Genomic DNA, 20,180 nt, shown 5'->3' on the forward strand with positions numbered 1-20,180 from the left:
TTACTGGAGAAAACAGCATTTTGATCATATAAGCTGTTGATAGACAGACTAGGGACAAAGCTTGGATATGTTATGCTGGAGATAGTCACTGATTCCCAAAAGAACTTGGGAATCCCAATGATTCACAGGAATTTTAAATAACAAGTTCTCAAGAGTTCAGGACCTGCCACGAGGGCAATCACTTGGAAATGGGCCTGGATGGTTAATTGGTGCCACAATGGCTCTGCAAATTTTTTGCATATAGGAGGACACAAAAGATTATGATAGCATCCCTACAGGCCTGAATGTATCGAAGTATTGGAGGGCATATCATTGATTTACATTTACCAGGTGAGCGCGTAAATGTAAATTAAGCTAAAAGCAGATACACACTATAAACCACATAGAACATGAATACATAATATCATAGATCGAAGCAACACAGCATCACCACACTCACCAAGAGAGACCGCTCATGTACTTCATCAACTATGACATGTGTGATGCCTGTTAAGTTTTTGTCTCCCTGGCACATCAAAGTCTCATAAGAAAGACACATTTAGGATACACATGGATCTTCTACTTTATGGATAACTAATCAGAAAATAAGTAAAATTTATCGATCTATGTTAGTAACTGAGTATATTGTTAGAACAGTATCCACCAAGGAATCAAACTTCTAAGCAACTAGGCAATCTATGCAATGCTGCACAACTATGGCGTACTGATATGGCACCAAAAGCTATAGAAGCTGCAGCTAGCATGCCTTTTACATTTCTTTCTATTTCATCATTGTTTTTTAGATTTACTTTTTGATAGTCAAAACTTGACTGTTCTGTACGGTTTAGTGTCGACACAAAAGTTTTAAGTTACCTATCTAATGTGATCAATAAATTGCGGTTCTAAGTTGTAACGGGAGAGTAATGACCAAAATATTCTGTTACGGGATTTCTATTTTTGTAAGTTTAATTTAGTGAAGTTATTTAATATTTTATGTTAGTGAGTTGATTAGGGTCTACAGGTCTATAAACTTGTCAATTTAGAGATTGCATTTCACCTTTTATAAGATTAATTGACATCCAGGTTGGGTCATTATCATCATCTCACCCCTTTGGAGGGTTTATCTTCTTTACTGTTTGGGGGTGCACCAATGCAGTTTAAAACCGTTTCTGACATTGTTAAAATCCTGCATGATTGCACACTGTCACATGCACACTCAATAATAAGCTGTTGAATACTACATACAATACGAATTTGGGCAAGAGGGATTTCAAAATGGAGGAACTCTCCATCTTTTTAGAAAAGATAGAATGTACTCTAGAAGATATGGACAAGGATATAGTTGGAACTGAAAATTAATACTTGATAAAGGCATATAACATAACATGGTTCAGTCTGAGGACCATGGTTGCTCTGTCATGATGCCCCCCACAGTTCCTGTTCATTCAGCATTACTGGCTACTGCTGCTCTTGAGGACTCCTCTAAAGGGACTACCCCTGCTCTGAGCATGTTCAGTATGATTATTGTGGTCGCCACCGCCATACTTTTTAAGGTGCTGGTAAGGCGACGCCTTAGCAGTGCCTTGGGGCTGATGCGGTCTAGAGATGGTAAGGCAATGCTGTTGCTCTGTCATGATGCCCCCCACAGTTCCTGTTCATTCAGCATTACTGGCTACTACAGCTCTTGAAGACTCCTCTAAAGGGACTACCCCTGCTCTGAGCATGTTCAGTATGATTATTGTGGTCGCCACCGCCATACTTTTTAAGGCGCTGGTAAGGCGACGCCTTAGCAGCGCCTTGGGGCTGATGCGGTCTAGAGATGGTAAGGCAGTGCTCCGCCTTATGTGAAGTGGCGCCTTATGGGTTTTTTTTTTTTTTTTTTTTTTTCTTTTAACACATTTTAAAATTACTTGATGAAGATTCTAAATATAGATTTTTTATTGGTAGGTGTATAGTTTTTTTAACACTTGAGATATATGGGATTAGCTTTACTCCACCAAAAATAACCAAAACAAACAAAATAAAAACCCAATTCACAGACAGGGTTTGGATTTTGTCAAGGGTTTTAAGAAAGGGCTTTGAGAATGAATCAAGGAACAAGGAAGAACCACTGACCCAGGCGACCATTTTGCTCTGGCAGCGGTGAGCTCCATTCTTCTTTGACAGGAGTAGAAATATAGTGGATGACCTTAGGGCTTAGGCACTCATTTTGGCATCATAGAGGTAAGTATAATAAATACTTGTATTTTTTATGTCTTCTTTTTTTTATATTTATAATTTTGTTTCATAATTTTGTATTTATATTATATGTTAATATGATTGATGATTGATGATTGATGATTGATGATTAATGATTGATGAAGATGAACTTAGTTTATTCACTTTATTGATTTGTTTTCTTGATGAATATCTTACATTGGTATGAATATGAACCTTTAATATTTATTTAACATATGAGTAATAGGATTCAATTAGGATTTGAGCCAAATAGATTGGTTCTACGAAGAAATTACACAGGAACGCTTTAGTCGATAAGGCGACGCTTTATGCCCGCCTTATCACTAAGGCGCTCCAAAAGACCCTCAAACGCCTCCGTCGCCTTACCTCCTTAAAAACTATGGCCACCGCCATACCAAAGAAACTTGTTGGAAGCTCTATGGTCGTCCCAAAGGTGGTCATAATATAAATCTTGGAAAGCAAGGCTTGTTCTATCACTATTTCTCGTCCCTGGTAAAGGTCTCGTGTCTTGTTCTACCACTATTTCTTTTCCAAATGTTCTTCATGTTCTTAAATTGTGTAATTTTCTTTCAATTTGTCATTTCATTATGGAGTTGAATTGTTCTGTTCACTTTATCTACTCATTGTTTGTTTCAGGATCTGGTAACGGGTGCAACGATTGGGTATGGTTGGGTCCATGATGCGCTCTACTACTTGGATTCTCCATCAGCTGTGCCTTTCCCTGTTTCAACACTCATTGTTTGGTCGGACAACGCTCTCTCTCAACTCTACCAGTGGCACCATCATTAAGGACACCATTATTTTCATAATTTACGTTGTATGTTTCCTGAGTTAGTTAAACATTATGGTTTCAATCAGCTTCAATGTGAAGTATGTGAGTTTGCTAAACTTGCATGCAACTCTTACTCCCCAACTAATAATAAAAGTGCTTTTTCATTTTCTATTATTCATTCCAACTTATGGCATCCTTCTCAGACTGCTGATAGGATTGGATTTTGTTGGTTTATTACTTTTATTGATAATTGTAGCCATTTTACTTGGGTGTATCTTCTTCATTATAAGTCTGAGGCTTTGCTTGTTTCCAATCTTTTCATGCCATGATTCGTACACAATTCAATACCACTATTTGGGTCCTTTGTAGTGATCATGGCATGGAATACATTGATGGTACCTTTCACCAGTATCTTAACTCTTATGGCATTCTCTCCCAGACTTCCTATTTTAGGACCCCTAAACAGAATGGGATACCTGAGCGCAAAAACCGTCACCTTCTTGACGATACTCGTGCTCTCATGTTTGCCACTGGGGTTCCAAAATACCTTTGGGGAGATGTTGGCCTTGTTGTTGCCCACCTTATTAACCAGTCCCCCTTTAGTGTGCTTAACTTCAAGCCTCCTATTTCCTTTCTCCTGAAACCTTCCATTACTTCTACTCTCCCTCCCCAGGTCTTTGAGTGTATCTACTTTGCCCATAACTCCTCCACTTCCCGCTCCAAAGTAGATCCTCATGCCTTGAGGTGTGTGTTCCTTGGTTATTCGGCTTCTCAAAAGGGGTTTAAGTGTTATCACCCCCTACTCGCCGCTTGTATGTTACTATGGATGTCAATTTTCATGAATCCGAGGTCTATTTATGTCAACTCTTCAGGGGGAGAGTCTAGAGGAAGAGCTTCTGTTAGTTATTGATATGTCTCTTATTCAATGGGAGCCACCATCGGTTCAAGGGGAGCCACCAATTCTGCTACATGTTCAGCATGTAAGGATGTGATAACTTACACTGGAAGGTGAAAGAAAAAAAGAATCACTAGTGAACCATAGTGTTCGGCAGCACCTCCATCGAATCCGCTGTTATTAGGTAATACTTCTCCTGTACTTGATAATGTATCTGTTGCCCCTTTAAAGGACGATTATCTCATTACAATAAGAGACAAATCCTTCTGGGTGGTGGAACAAACAGTATGACGGATCTCATAAAACTGAGCATAGTTCCCTCCCTGAGAAGACGGCATCCCAGAGTTCCTTAGTTGAGTTAAGCAAAAAGAACCTAAGGCTAATAATAGGCTTAAAGTTAAGAAAATAAGACATGACAAGGGCATCATTGGCTAACCAAGTGTTAGCAGCAGCAGGATCTGTGGGTTTGCAAGTGCCTCCAGTGATAAGGCCAGAGAAGTTGTTCCCATGAATTGTAACCAGGCCGGCATGAGACCATGTGAGATAGTTCGGAACAGGTTGAAGACAGAGTTGGTTGCCTGGACGACGAACATCTTGTAACCTGGAGGAGATACCACTGCTGGCATCATCAGTCAAAGTAGCCATGCTCAAATGGAAGGTACACATGGAGACGGTATAAGAAGACTGCTGCAACACAATTACGGTGACACCTGCAGTGAGGCGCCACAACCAAGACATTGCAATGAGGAGGCACAAAGAAGCGGCAACGCGAGGAGGCATAAGCAACCACAGCTTGAGGCACATAGCAGTGGCGACAGCGGAAGGCGCGACCAAAGGGAGGTGCAATCAGCTGGAGGCGATGCGATGTTGGCTAACATAGGCGTGAACTGGTGGGAGCTGTAGTGAGGTGGTGTGGCGGGTTAGGGTTAGTCGTGCATGAAACGAGGTTTAGTCTACCATGCTAGACTAGGAGATGAGGGCCCCCAAGAGAGGAGAAGAAAACCAAAAGAGAACAAAAAGAGAAATAAGGGTTTTTGGCTTTAATACCAAGTTGAGATGAGAACCATAGGTTTGAGAATGATTTGACTTGTCAGTAATGACAGAGGTCATTCTTATTTATAAGAAATGTTACAACCAAAATAAGGAAAGTAGAGTATCACTGACTAAGCTTCCCTATCTACAAGAGTTACTACGGTAAATAGTAAAATATGGTCATCTCCACAGAAAATATATTAAAAGCCAAATTGTTAACAGGATTACAAAATTGAGCACTTGATATTTGGATTTTTCCACCCGAAGGTATAGATAGCATAAATAAAGATTACACTAAAAGAAATAATAGTTAGAATGTAAAGATGGAAGGAGAAATAAGAGAACAAGAGAACGGAGGGTTGGAGAAGAGGAGAATAGTGGAATTTTGCGCAGAGAAAAGATTCTCTACCACATATATATTACTTCACTAACAAGATTTAAAGAATTAAATACATGATACACCTTCCTAAGGGAGGCAAGAGGGAATAATAGAAAATACAGTAAGTGACAAGAATATCATACACTTGACCCTAAAGTACCCTTATTTAATAAACTCTTAACAATAATATCACCAACTTTTGATCTCAAGGCTACACTATAGACAAGATTTTAATGCAAGAAATATCTTATAAAAGAAAACACTTTCAAGGGAACAGTCCAGAGGGAAAAGAAAGAATGGAAAAGTTTGACTGGACAAATCAAGTGACTATAGGAGGAAGAAAGTAAGAACAAGATGAAGGAGTATGAAAATAGAAGCGCAGAAGAAACAATAGCAGGTGCATTAAATCTCAGATCCGGTTTCAGATCTGAAATCAAGTCAAACAAAAAATCAGTTTCGTCACTTTTCTTTAGGTTTAGAAGGTTCAAAAATTTTCTGTATTGAATAAATTTGGTGTCTTTTGATGCATTATTGGGTTATCTAATCCAACAAGCCCAAGATAACTTGAAGATGTATAGGGAAATTAATGACCAACTTAGTGAAGGTGCCTTCAATTATGAAATTTTCTGTTTTTGGTTATTTAGGTAGTGCAAGAGTTTTTATATGAGTATTGTAGTCATCATTTCTTCCTTTCATTTAATTGCCCATGTTGTCCTGGTTATTTCTGGTCATTGTTTAGTAGGGTTTGAGTCTGTAAATTCATGCATTGTTCTGCAATGTGGAGTAGTCTTCTTCTATTGGTTAAATATATTTTTCAGCAGCTATTGCAGCCATTATTCTTCCAGTTTTGTGGTATACTCAGTGATCTGCATAGTAAAATCTCCTTTAAAATTGACATCACATTTGCCCTGCATTAGATTAGAAGCATATTCTCTCCCTACATTACCCCTGTTGTAAAACAAGACTAGGAGCCTCTCAAAAGAAACAGTAAGAACCTTTGATACAGGAAACTATTTTAATAACAGGCAAGGTCATACCACAAGTTTCCTTAAAAGAATGCCCGTTGTACAAAACAGAAGCTTTGTCTTCTCGTTCCTATACCCAGATATCATTGAAAAATACAATTAGAGGGTATAGAAAATGCACAAGTACAACAGAAGCCTAACAGGCTGTCACAGAAAATACTGTCACAAGAAAAGAGATTAGAAAAAAAAAAAAAAAATAGATATACAAATGAATAAATAAAAGTAGTAGGCAATAATGTTCTGGCTCTTGATGAACAAGAAAGCAACTCAAATTGGCAAAACAGAAAACATATCCCATTTTAAACGAATGAGCATGTGTATCAAAATATCACAATTTAAACTTCCAAAGTAGGGCCCGATGGACTGTGCTTGATCAGAATCAATCCAAATCCAATTCCATTATTACTAAAATGTAATTGATCCAATCCAATCTGATCAAGGATGATGTGATAGCTCTTACCCCTATCCGATAAATAACATAATGACACTACACACACACTATTATATTAACATTATTAACATAATATTAAATTTATAAATCAACAATTCTATGTGTTCCCTTTTTTGGTGCATTGGACATCTTTTAATTATTTTTTTTTTCAACAATATATTATATATTATGCAGTTGTTCTTTTAAGAAATAGACCGAAAATAAAAATAACATTATCAGATCAGATCGGATCGGATTGGAACATTTTCTAATTGGAACCAGATAGGATCAGGGTGATTAGACTTAAATCTGTGTTAGAAGATATGTTATAAGAGTATTGAGAGGTAATATATTGATGTAGTGATGTCTAAGGTCATAAATTTATAACTGTCTTTCTATTCAATGAGTAATAAGAATTGGCAACGCATCGAGTTTCCCTCACATTGTTCCTCCAAACTTTTTTTTCAACCTTTCCATTCTTCATTGCACCAGTTAAGAACTGAGCACAGCATTCTCAGATATTTGAAGTATAGACCTGCTAATGGCCTCTTATTTGCCAAATATGGCTTTGAGAATAGAAGCTCATACTGATGTTGACTGGGCTGGATCAATTAATGGAAGGAGATCTACCTCTGAACATTGCAGTTTTGTAAGTGGGAACTTCGATAGTTGGAGGAGCAAGAAGCAATCAATTGTTTCCAGTTTAAGCACTGAACCGAGTTCAGAACAATGGCATATATAATTTGTGAGCTCTTGTGGCTAAGAAATTTAATTCACGAGTAGGGATTTCAAGTTGATAGCCCCATGAGATTGTATCATGATAACAAGGCTGCAATTAGTATATAGCTCATGACACTGTCCAACATGATTGCACTAAAGACATTGAGTAATGAAGTTCAAATCCACCTATCACTACCTTTCAGAAAACCAACAATAAATCAGAATCACAGACAAGATAATTAAACCAGATTTAAAGCGATTACAATAAAACAGAATCCTGGCCTCAGATATGAATAAAATTCTGGTTAAATATTATTATGCCATTGGAATTCCCCAGAAATTAGAACCCTAAAAGTATGTTTTCAGTCCAGGGGTATTTTCGTAATTTTATACTATAGGGGTAATTTTGTAAATTTCTGTGATACTTTCCTTAATAGATAGGTAGAATTTAACTCTATAGGTAACTGAATATGAGATGACATATAGGTGAATAAGGTACTTAGAAAATTAAAGAGTGTTTTAGTACTTTATTTATATTTGGTTTGTGGACATAATAAATAATAAAGTGAAAGATTAGTGGTTGTGACTTGAGTGAGTGAAATATTGGAGTTTCAAATCTTACAAGGAGAGGTGAAATCACAATGTCTAATTGAGGTTATTTTGGTAGAAATAAGCTTTTGGAAGGGTTATATATGTGTTTGGGCCTTTAGTTCCAAGGGTTTTTTTTTTTTTTTTTTTTTTTTTGGAATACAAGATTAGTCAAGTAAGAGGCTTTGCTTATTTACATTACTTTGTTATTAGGTGTTTTAGTTGGTTGAATTAGGATTCTTTAAGTCCAGTTCTGTTTTGAGTTTATTTCCTTTGTTATTATAGTTTCCTAGCTGTTTTAGGTGTCCTATTACTATTAGTTAAGTATTGGATTAGGCCTTTCCTTTTTAGTGTTCAAGTCTATTTTTGAGTCTCTATATACCTCTATAAGGGGGTCAAGCATTGTACACGAATTTAATTATTGAGAATGGAAGATTTAGAGAGAAATAAAGAAAAAAGTGGTAGAAGTATATCGAAAGGAGGAGTCTAGCACAAGTCGCAGACTCCTCCCTTGGGTTTTCCTAGTCCAATAAGAATTGTGGGTTTTCCTAGTCCTATTAGGACTGAATACAATTGGAAGTTAGCATTCAGTATTAGTTTCCTATTTTGTTCTTTCTTGTTCCTTGTAGGACTTGTCATAGCTATTTTCCTATTTCTAGTAGGACTTGTAGGGCAGCCCCAATATAATCGATGGGGACTCCCTTTGCTCCACAATTGCAGCTCTCTCTCTCTCTCTCTCTCTATATATATATATATATATATATCCAAAGAGAAAGAAAGATTTCCTCTCTTCTCTTTACAAAGAGAAAGATAGAAAGAAAAAAGAAAAAGAAAGAAAGAGAAGGGAAGGAAGAGAAAACGTGAAACAACAGACTTGTATTCTTGTTTCTACTTCATTACTCTGTTTTGCTCACTTCAGGTATTGATTCTTCCTCCCATTAGTTAACATCCTTGTGTTTAACTTTATTCTTAGTTTCTTGAATAGGTTACTACCCTATTATAATACCTACAAGATTCTTGGAGTTGATTCTTGAATTGGGTTGTTGTCCCTATTTCCAATCAGTTTCTTGGTTTCTAGCTCAAAACTTTGGGGTTAACTTTGATTCTATATGAGTAATTCAATGATTCACTTGGGACCTAAATCAAACTAATCGGTTAATCTAAAAATCTATGGGAGTTTTTACTGGAGCCATAGGACCCAAATCTAATATTCTTTCTGGACCCAATATGGGACCCATATCAATATGTGGGATTCTTTACATATGGGACCAAATCCAATATTCTTTTCTTGGGACCCATTATGGAACCCAAATCTAATCGTGGGACCCAATAATGTTAGGGTTTTCTTTGGGACCAAATCTTGGAACCCAATACTAGTTAGTCTTAGATAAGATTTTAGAGTTATGGTGTTATACATTGGAGGGTAATCTACTGTAATTTGGGGCCATACATCAATTCTTGGTTGGATCTTTAAAAGTGTATTCTTAACCAAATCTTGATTTTTGAATTTCTTCAAATCTAGCCATGGATTGAAGCCCATATCTTGACCATAGGTTCCCCTCCCATAAAGTGAGAATCGATCAATATAGAAGAGGATTTAACTCTTGACTTGTATACTAAAAAACCTGTGAAATTGAGGGAAATTGGGAGACCTGTACCTGTATTTCCCTAGTTACTTTTAATCCAGCCGTCAACTTTTGGGCATACTTTGGGGGTTAGAAGAGCTGTCCTAGGGGAAGCTTGAATACGAATTTGGGGAGCATTTGATCAACAAATTGAGAGTAATTTCATATTTACTGAAATCTGAAAATTACACCTTGAGATTAGAGTAGTTTTAATTACTCATTTCTCACTCAACTGATCATTCTCATCTTCTGAAGGATGATAGTAGTTGTCGTAGGGAATTGATTCCCATAGTATGACATACATCTAAGAGGTTTGAATTTTTGAATAACTTTTGAGGGAAAGTGGGGTATTGAAATAGTTTTGAACTAGGAGATTAATAAGAGATGCAAATAATTGCAAGTGGTGATTGGCTTGAGCATCTACAACTCAGAGAGTGGAAGTAGGAGACACGCAGGCTGAGGTAAGTGGATTAAAGTGGGATTACACCATAGGTGTGTGGTTTGGTTATATAATGTAGGTGTGTGGTTTGGTTATATAATGTGATGTTTGGTATGCTTGTATTGTTGAGATGTGTTGACCTATGCTTATTTAGATTGCATTTAGGTGTGACATGAGTTTATCGAGGTGATTGATATTTGATGGAGACGAATATTATTGTATGATGTGCATTGATGTTGATTCTTACTAGGAAATTTTACCTATATTTTCACATGTGTTCTTATAGAAAATTATTTTATGAAAACTGATTTTGTGAAAGTGAAAAGAGAAAGTGTGTGAAGGTAAATAATTTGCTCCATACCGGACCAAAGAGAGGTGTTCCGTTGAGCCGCGAGACTTATACCCACTACGCACAGTGGTGTATATCTAGTCATAGAGTGGTGATGGCAGTGTGATTGTGTGATTGTGGGGGCCAAATTTCCCTCTCGTATTATGGGCGATGGTAGTTTATTTCCCTCAATGCCAAACTAAAGTGATAGAAAGGGATATTTTCAAATGACCGTGTTTTATTAAAATTGTGATTTGAGAAACTAAAATTGCTTGTTTCAACTGTTGTTTTTGTTTGATTGGTTGCTCTGTGATGTGCTGTTACTGTTTTCCCTTACTAGGCTACTGAGCGTGATCCATTATTTTAACATCAGAGATAATTGAGATGCATGTATGCTTGGAGCCGAATTCGAGGGCAACTCGAAGACTTCTTTATTAGTTATTGTTTCTATTTTCTTAGATGGATGCAGTGATGACAATTAGAGGTAAACTCTAATAATATGAATTTGAAGTTTAACTAGAACATATGACAATGGTTGATTATTTGGTTTGAGATTTGAATTGATGAAGTTTTGGATGTTTTGTTTGTATTTGTCAAACATTTGATCAGTGCCCGTGAGCAAGGATTAAAGTATCAGTATTGGTCGCCATATCAGTCGGCTAAATTTAAGATACGTATCGGAGATACACTAAGATAAAGGATTAAAAATTAGTATTCACTGTATCGGTCGGCTAAATTTAAGATATATATTGGAGGGTGTCATACCGTATAGGAGATACTTTAAACCATGCGGCTGTGAGGGCTGTACACTCACCTAACATCTGGGTCAGGATTGTGACAGTCATAGGAGAATAACATATAACATTTTCAGGATCATTAGACAGCCAGATTCTGAAATCTGATAGAACCCTACTCAACCAAGGAAACTCATATCAGAATTACAGGTTCAGAATTGGAGAATTATTTATGTCAACAATCACAAAGCAGAAAAGTGTCAACTGTGGTCAAAGGTCATAATGAACTGGAGGAACAACCCCACCAAATCAACAAATTCTGCTGGAGAATTTTAGAAGATTAAATAGTTCACTCAAGCAATGAAACTCAAGAACATGAGATCTGATGGTCTGATCTTGCCGATCTTAATGGGGAATGAATGAATGATTAAATACTGATAAGCAGCAGTTAAACCAGCAGGATATATGCAATTAAATATTCAAATCAGAAACTGAAACAAAAGACAAAAGCACACGTAAGGAATAGAAGTTCTGTCCCGTAGATTGATGAAAAACACAGAAACAAACAAGGGAAAAAGAAAGGGACAGGACCAATGGAATCACCACCAAACCTCCTGTTAAGTCACCACATCAGGCTTGCTGAATCACCACAGCTATAGTAGAACTGCATTACCACAGAACTCGAGAAAGGAAAAGCCTATAGAATATCATAAAGGGCTATCCCAACAAATACAAAAACTGAAATAAAGAAGAATTAAATAACAAAACTTCCTAAAAGAATCCCATGACTCAGGGATAAAGTCTGAACCAAGGCTGAGTTAACAGCATTGAGTTAACTCTTCATTTTTTTTCCTCCTTTCGTACTTCTTAAAGTACCTCTGCTCTGCATCATTCAGGTGGATCGGCATTTCATTAAAGAGAAACTTGATTCTAGCTATATCAGTACATTTTTGTAAGAACTGGAAACCAAGTGTCTGATATTATGACAAAAGGGGATCAGTCCTTCACATTTTCATGTCCTCTTGTGCAAGCTGGCCATGCATGACATCAATGCTCCAGCTTGAAGGAGTGTTAGCAGATATGTTATAGGAATATTTCTAGTATTATTTAATGTACATGAGTAAAACACTTCTGTGGAAGGTTATAATTGTCTTTCTAGGGTATAATTGTCTTTCCACTTTAAAGAGTAATAGAATTGGCAAGGGATCAAGTTTCCCTCCTTATCGTGTTCCTTCAAACTTCTTATTTTTCTCTCTATTTACCCTTGCTTTCCATTTTTTTCTTTTCATTTTTATGATAAACTGAACTATCTAACCTGTACAACAACAAACTTGGCCCTATCACAACAAAATGGAGCTGACTTGTATCCATAAGAGTGTAAAATAGTAATAAAAGTTAAAAAAAAAAAAAAAAAAAAAAAAAAAAAAAAAAAAAAAGAGGCATAACAATACCTCAGAAACATCCCACCTAAAAGGGGTTGGATACACGTTTCTTTGCCCTCCAAACAGCTCTATTTGAGGTCACACAAGAGTCAAGACCTAATTTTGCATGTCTTTTCTTACTACTTCTATAGTCATTTTAGGACTGCCCCTAGCTCTTTTAGCTCCTTCCATCTGAATCCGATTACTCTTCCTTACCAGTGCATCAATGGGTCTCTGTTGAACATGGCCATACCACCGCAGACGGCTTTCATGGAGCTTGTCCTAAATTGAGGCCACTCCCAAATCAGCTCAGATACAATCATTCCTTACTCCATCCCTCCTAGTTTTTCCACACATCCATCTCAAAATCCTCCTACATCCAGTTTTTCCATATTACTCTTCTTGACCGTCTAACATTCCACCCCCTATATCATAACCGGCCATACATTTTTCTTGTAGAATTTTCCTTTAAGCTTTACTGGAATGCATATGTCACACAACACTCTAGATGCACATCTCCACTTCATCTATCTTATTTTAATTCTCTAGGATACATCATCGTCTATATCACAATCTTTGTTTATGGTTGACCCTGAATATCTGAAACAATCACTTTGTGATATCTCTCGCTCCTCAAGTTTCACCACTCTGTTATCCTTCCTAGTTTAACTAAAGTTATGTGCCAAGTCTATTATGTAGACAGTCCTAATTCCAAGCACTAGAACTCGAATCAACAAAAAGGAAATCAAGCAGAGAAGAGATATCAAAAATAAATAAAAAAATAAAAAGAAAAAAAGAAAAGAGAGAAAGATATTGACGGAGGAAGGGTTGTGCGTAGACCAGAATAGTCTACCGCTAGCAACAAACTAGAATTTATAATTTCATATTACAATCATAAAATAATCAATCTCTTACTTAGCTAATCCTAACCACAATAGGAAACTCCATTTAGTACAATAGGAAAGTCAAACTAACAAAGATAACTTGAAACAAATACCATCCCATGGCATAGATCCATAGACCTCCAACCGACACATTCACTCTAACACTCCCCCTCAAGCTAGAGTATACATATCAAAGGCTCCATCTTCGAACAACAACAACTAGCCTTATCCCAACTAAATGGGGTCGGTGATATGGGTCCTTGCCGTCCAATCAGCTATATCAGACATTATACTTGTTACAAGGCGTAAGCTATTCATATCTTTCCTCACCAATTCTCCTAAGCTCATTTTAGGTCCGCCCCTAGCTCTTTTGGATCCTTCAACCTAAATCTTATCACTCCTCCATACTAGAGCATCCAAATGCCTCCATTGAACATGGTCATGCCACCTCAAACAAATTTCTTGTAGCTTATCAGGTATCGGAGCTACTCCCAAACCAGCTCTAATATAACCATTCCTTACTTTACCCTTCTAAGTTTTACCACACATCTATCTCAACATCCTCATCTCCGCTTCACTGATTTTATCAACATGATGCTTTTTAACGGCTCGACATTCTGCCCCATGCATTATAGTCGGTCTTATAAGTTATAACTGTCAAATAAATTTTTCCTTTTAGTTTTTGTCAACATCCAAATTATGGTGGAATGTTTGAGTGAACTAACTGATCACACAAGCCCTTTATTTATAACAAGCAAAGGAGAGTCATAAAAGAACTACAAATTATACCCTAATTACAACTAACCCCCTCCAGCCATCCCAATCTAAATAGGGTCGGTGGAAGGGGGGAAATACACTAGTGCCCCTGCGGCACACTTAACAATATAATTTTAATGCTGCCCCTCAAGTTGATGCAGAGACATCACACATGTCCAACCTGACTAAACAAGGATTAAACACCTTTCTGACTAACCCTTGAATGAACACATCAGCTAACTGACCACTAGACTTAAAAAAGGGAATACAAATCAAACCAGCATCAAAGTTCTCTTTGATGAAGCATCTGTCAATCTACACATGTTTAGTACGATAATGTTGTATTGGATTATGAACAATACTGATAGTAGTCTTGTTATCATAGTAGAGCATCATAGGAAGACAACTAGGTACACTAATATCATCTAACAACATGCATAACCCCAACAACTCACAAATCCCCTGTGCCATAGCACGAAATTTTGCTTCAACACTAGACCTAGCCACCACATTTTTCTTCTTGTTGCGCCAGGTGACAATATTCCCACCTATAAATGTACAATAACCTGAGATGGACTTTCTGTCAAGTGAACTAGCCCAATCAAAGTCTTTATAGGCTTCAACTCTAAAATGATCATGAGGAAATAAAAGGATCATTTTTCTTGAAGCTGACTTCAAGTACCTCAAGATACGTGTAACTGCCTCCATGTGGGAAGAATAGGGATCATGCATAAACTGACTTACCAAGCTAACAGCCACGACAATATCAGGCCATGTGTGAGAGAGATAGATCAGCTTTCCAACCAACTGCTAGTAACAGCCTTTGTCCATTGGTTCACCCTCCTTTTCCTTAAGCCAAACCTAACAATCCAGTTTCGGATAACAAATCAAGGATGTACTTCCTTTAAGAAAGAAGGATGCCTTTAGAAGACCGAGAAACTTAAATCCCAAGAAAGTACCTTAGTTTTCCACGGCAATATCAGGCCGTGTGTGTGGGAGAGAGATCAGCTTTCCAACCAACTATTGATAACGGCCTTTGTCCAATGGTTCACCCTCCTTTTCCTTAAGCTAAACCCAGCAATCAAGTTTCGGATAATAGATCAAGGATGTACTTCCAAGAAAGAAGGATGCCTTAGAAGACTAACAAACTTCAATCCCAATAAAGTACCTTAGTTTTCTAAGATCTTTTATCTCAACTCTTGACCAAGAAAACTCTTAAGATGACCAATCTCAGCACTGCCATTTCCTGTTACCACATGCCATCCATATAAACAATGAGCATAATATATTTTTCACCAAACCTCTTACTGAATATTATGTGCTCAACATTGCTCTTCATGACCCACAGAGTCCACTTCCTTGTGAAACATTCCAAACCATCCCCGAGATGACTATTTTAACCCATAGAGAGCACGCTTCAACTTGTAGGCCTTGCCCTGAGTTCCCTTAATAGAGAATCCTGGTGGAATATCCATGTACACTTCCTCATCAAGCCCTGCATGAAGGAAAGCATTCTTAACGTCAAGTTGTTGGAGATCCTATCTGGTTATCCCAGATTTTCTCCAATGTCATCATTTTCTCAAATGTGACTTGTTTCCACTTGAGGTGTGACATAGCCTCAGTAACAATTTTGGGGATGGAAGCAAAAGAAAGAGCAACGGAAGAAGCAACATATGTAGGAGAGAGAACATCACAGGAAGCAAACTTGGCTTTGTTTCCACTTAGGGTGTGACATAGCCTTAGTAACAATTTTGGGGATGGAAACGAAAGAAAGAGCAACGGAAGAAGCAACATATGTAAGAGAGAGAACATCATAGGAAACAAACTGGGTTATAGGTTTAGTACAAGCTCTCTTTCCCTTTCGAACAGCAATAGGCAGGTCTAACTCAAAATGAGAAGAGGAGGTGTTACCCAACTGAGGAAGGGGAAGTTCAGAATGTGGAAAGAGGACACTTGGAAAGTATTCTTTCTCCTTCTTGTGTACACAATATTAGATTCCTTATCTTTACAAGAACCACCAGTATCAACAATATCCACAACGTTAACATCATTCACCACTTTATGTTTCCTAATATCAAGAGAAAAAGGAGTAAGAGGCAAGGGAGTAAAAAACGGGATGGCATCAGTAACCTTTTCACTTTCACTTTCATTCTCCCCTTAAAGAGGATGCTAGGGAGAACCAAAGAAAGGAACAGACTTAAGAAAGGTGACATCTTTAAAAAGAAGATGCCTGCGAGAAGAAGTGTGGTAACACTTGCACGTTGCACCCTCGTTAGTGGAAGAATACCCAAGGAAAATGCATTTTAGAGCCTTGGGATCAAGTTTAGTGTGGGAGGATTTGTTAACATGCACATAACAAACACAAACAAACACACTAAGTGGGGAGAAAAAGCTGAAGACTAAGAAGACAAGAGTGCACAGGGATTTTGGGACCCTAGAATTTTTTTAGGCATGCGGTTGATGAAAAAAAGCAGCAATAAGAATGGCTTCAGGCCAAAAGGTTTTAGGAACATCTATACCCAACGGAAGGCTCCTACCTACTTCTAACAAATGGCGCTTTCCACTCAGCCACCCCATTCTGTTGGGGTGTATCAACACAAGCAAGCTAATGGATGATACCATTGTCAATAAAAAAACTTGGAGACCACCATAGATGTACTCCCCCCTTATCAGATCGGGTTATTTTGTTCTTAGTTTCTAACTAGGTGTAGACCATTTTATAAAAGTTTTTCAAGGCATCATAAACATCACTCTTCGTCACCAAATCCTAAAAAGGCAGTGAGAAGGAAAAAAAAAAACGATACAACAATTTAAGGGTTTAGTCACAGTGCTTACAAAAAAAAAAAAAGTCCAAGTTAAGGTTAGAAACATGAAGAACGAAAATAATTGAAATAGAGGGGTTAATGTGAATACTTCCTTTACCAAAAACCGAGACGATACCATCAGCCACCTGAACCTTATCCTTACCAGAGAAAATAAAGTAAGAATCATAATAATGAGACATACCAGTCATGTGGTCAGTGGCACCAGAATCAATGACCCAAGGTGGAGCAGTGGAAAGTCTAGATGTAAAGACATGTACAGCGGAAGGTGAGGTATCTTGTGAGGTAGATGAGTTGTCAAGCTGAGACATGAGCCGCCGAAGCAATGCAATATCATCCCTAGAAAAGGAGTTGGTACTTGCATGTGAGTGTCCTCTAGGATCAGTCTCTGTCATAGTAACATGGGTTGTAACCCCTCCTCTACGGCCACCAAGTGTGCCATCAGATCCACCATAAGTACTAGGGGGATGACCATGAAGAACCCAACATATGTCTCATACATTTTCGGAGTCTATCTCTGTCATCTCCACCCTTGGCCTCGGCCACCTCTACGCTATTCTCTATAGGTAGTGGAAGAAAGAGCATAGTGCTTCAGTGAAGGTGCAGAATCCATAGCACCTCTCCCAATCTCCTCACTCAATAGGTAACTACACACCTCATCAAGAGATGGAAGAGGTGATCGGTCAAAATCTGTATCTGGATTGGCTCATAATCTGAATTCATCCCACTTAGTAAAATCAAGACATGCTCCTTTTCAAAAGACCTCTAGATCTTGGCTTCATCTTCAGGATTAGATAATTGAAGATCTCAATAATGATCGTACTCTTCATAGAGTCCTATAATAATAGTATAGTAGTAAAAAAATAGTCCTATTCCCCTGCTTCATGGAGAGCGTTTGCTGAAGTAGCTAGTAGACCTTACCAAAGTCACCGACCCCGTCATAGGTTTTAGAAACGATACGCAAATATCCTCAGCAGTTTCTTTCTTGATAAATCTCCTACCTATCTCAATTTTCATGGAGAAAAGTAGCCAAGTCATAACAGTAGAGTTCATAGTTTCCCATTTCTGGTAACTTGGATCAGTGACAGTGGGAGCCTTAATAGCCCCAGTGATGTACCCTAGCTTCCTTCTACTCCACAGGGATAACTTCACAGAATGTGACCAATCTAAATAGTTAATACTATGCAACTTCACAAGAGAAATCTGAGTATTAGGATTTTCAAAGACAAACGAACTAGTTTTGGTACTAATCAACCCACCCGATGTTGCTTCCGAAGGTTTCATGAGATCAGACGATGCAAGGATACTCCTAAAACAACACAATTTTGGAGATCCAACCCAAGGGGGGAAAATAAGTCCCAAATATCATCTTCTCAGAACCCAAAAGAAAATTCCAACAAGCTAGTAAACCATGAAAACTTGATAGAAAAGCAATAAAAATGCACTCCTAACCATGCAGCTTCATCCCAACAGCATATACAAGCATCATATGATTTAACACATTCATCAAAGGTAACCAATAATCACACTACCAGCCACTTTGAACCAAACAGAGCCACAAACAAAGAAGTTGGTGATACCTGGTAGCAAGGAGAGATTGTGGTTGTGTTCCAACAGCACACCAAATCACGAACCAAATTTTGGGGGGAAGGTCAAAAAGGACCCTTGGGCAACTCCAACGAACTTGATTCCAACTCCAACCAACCTCAGACCAGGAAGGAACAAGAGAAAAAGGTCTAGATGTGAGTGCTGTTCACGGAGTTACTGTAGCAGCAGCAGCAGCAGCAGAGCAAAGGAGTTGCAGACCTTGGGCTTCCCTCCTTCGCAATCAAGCTTTTAGGGGCTTAAAAGGGGGCCTAGGGCGACCCCAATGGACCAGGTCCCAGATCCAATAAAGCCCTGATGAGGAAAAACAAGATCTGTTTCAGAAATCTGGATACTGTTCATGGAACAGCAGATCAGGTTAACTTCTTCATGTATGGAGCATGAATAGCTTTAATCTTCACCAGCAGCAGCTTCTATAGAATGTATTGATTCATCACTATGGCATGTACAAAGTATTCCCCGCTCTGGAACCCTCTATTATTGTTGGGTTCCAAAGCTAGAGAGCCTACCTTTCAAGATCCTTGATCGACTCTCAAACCTGTAGCTCTAATACCAAGTTGGAAATCAAACAGATTGGGTTAGAGATGAGGGAGAAGTAAAGAAGAGAGGAAGGAAGGAGGAGAGAAGTTGAGAGGAGAAAGAGAGTGAAGGGTGCAAATCGTGGGAGAGATGAGCTCTTCCCACCTATATTAGGTTCAAACAAATTAAAGGAAATTACATAGTGCTCCCTAGGGAGAAAAAAAAAAAAAAAAAAAAAAAAAAAAAAAGAGAGAAAATCAACTTAGGATAACATAATGTAAAACAGTTCCATTCTCTCCCCTCTGCCTTCCCAAATCCTCTCTGGTCTCTTCCATTCTCACCCCTTTGGGATGGACTCCTCCCTCTCCCCCCCTCTTGCAGATCTGTGGGCCTCTCTCCCTCCTATCCCCCCTGGTCATCGAGGAAGGGAAGAGAAATGTGTCTAGCTTCCCTCTTCCAATGGGTTGTTCTCCTCTGCCTCTACTTGGTCCTTTGTCAAATCCTCTGGTCCGGTTGTTCCTTGGCATAATCTCACCTAGTTCAAAGGCCATATCCCCCCGTCACAGCTTCACTACCTGGAGATGATTAACCGGCACATCCCTGTCAATCTTGCCTGCTGCCTCTGCCCTGATGGCCAAGAGGATATCCCCCACCTCTTCTTCTCTTACCCCCTCTCATCCTTGGTCTGCAAAACTGTCCTTGCTCGTTGATGGCCTTCCCTTAGGCCTATTCTACCCTTTCATAGGGAATGTATTTGGGTTGACATGACATTGCTGGATCCTCTATCTGCGACACCATTGGCAAGCTAGCATTCTCAGCTACTATCACTCATCTCTCTTCTTCGATGTCGCCTCTAAAATCCAATCCCTGCACTCCTTTCGCTCCCGGCCAACCCCCTACTCCGTCAGAAACGATCACATAATCTCCTCCTGGAGCCTTTTGTTTGGCCCTCCCCCATCCTCTTGACCCTCCACCCCCCCCCTTGGCTT

The 20,180-nt window shown here is 38.5% G+C and overlaps 1 protein-coding gene across 1 annotated transcript in view; it reads right to left on the reverse strand.

Moving 5' to 3' along the window:
- LOC122067175 (DExH-box ATP-dependent RNA helicase DExH7, chloroplastic-like) overlaps window positions 1–18,820 on the reverse strand; it is a gene marked incomplete at its 5' end in the record, with an annotated part of 80,754 nt that extends 61,934 nt beyond the window's left edge. The window contains 3 exons of the mRNA XM_042631019.1: window positions 440–505; window positions 6,333–6,390; window positions 18,648–18,820. Coding sequence (XP_042486953.1) covers window positions 440–505; window positions 6,333–6,390; window positions 18,648–18,820 — 297 coding nt within the window. The remainder of the gene's footprint in view (window positions 1–439; window positions 506–6,332; window positions 6,391–18,647) is intronic.
- Window positions 18,821–20,180: the final 1,360 nt, after the last annotated feature.

Source organism: Macadamia integrifolia, unplaced genomic scaffold, assembly GCF_013358625.1.
Source record: "Macadamia integrifolia cultivar HAES 741 unplaced genomic scaffold, SCU_Mint_v3 scaffold275, whole genome shotgun sequence".
In the NCBI taxonomy this organism is placed as follows: domain Eukaryota; kingdom Viridiplantae; phylum Streptophyta; class Magnoliopsida; order Proteales; family Proteaceae; genus Macadamia; species Macadamia integrifolia.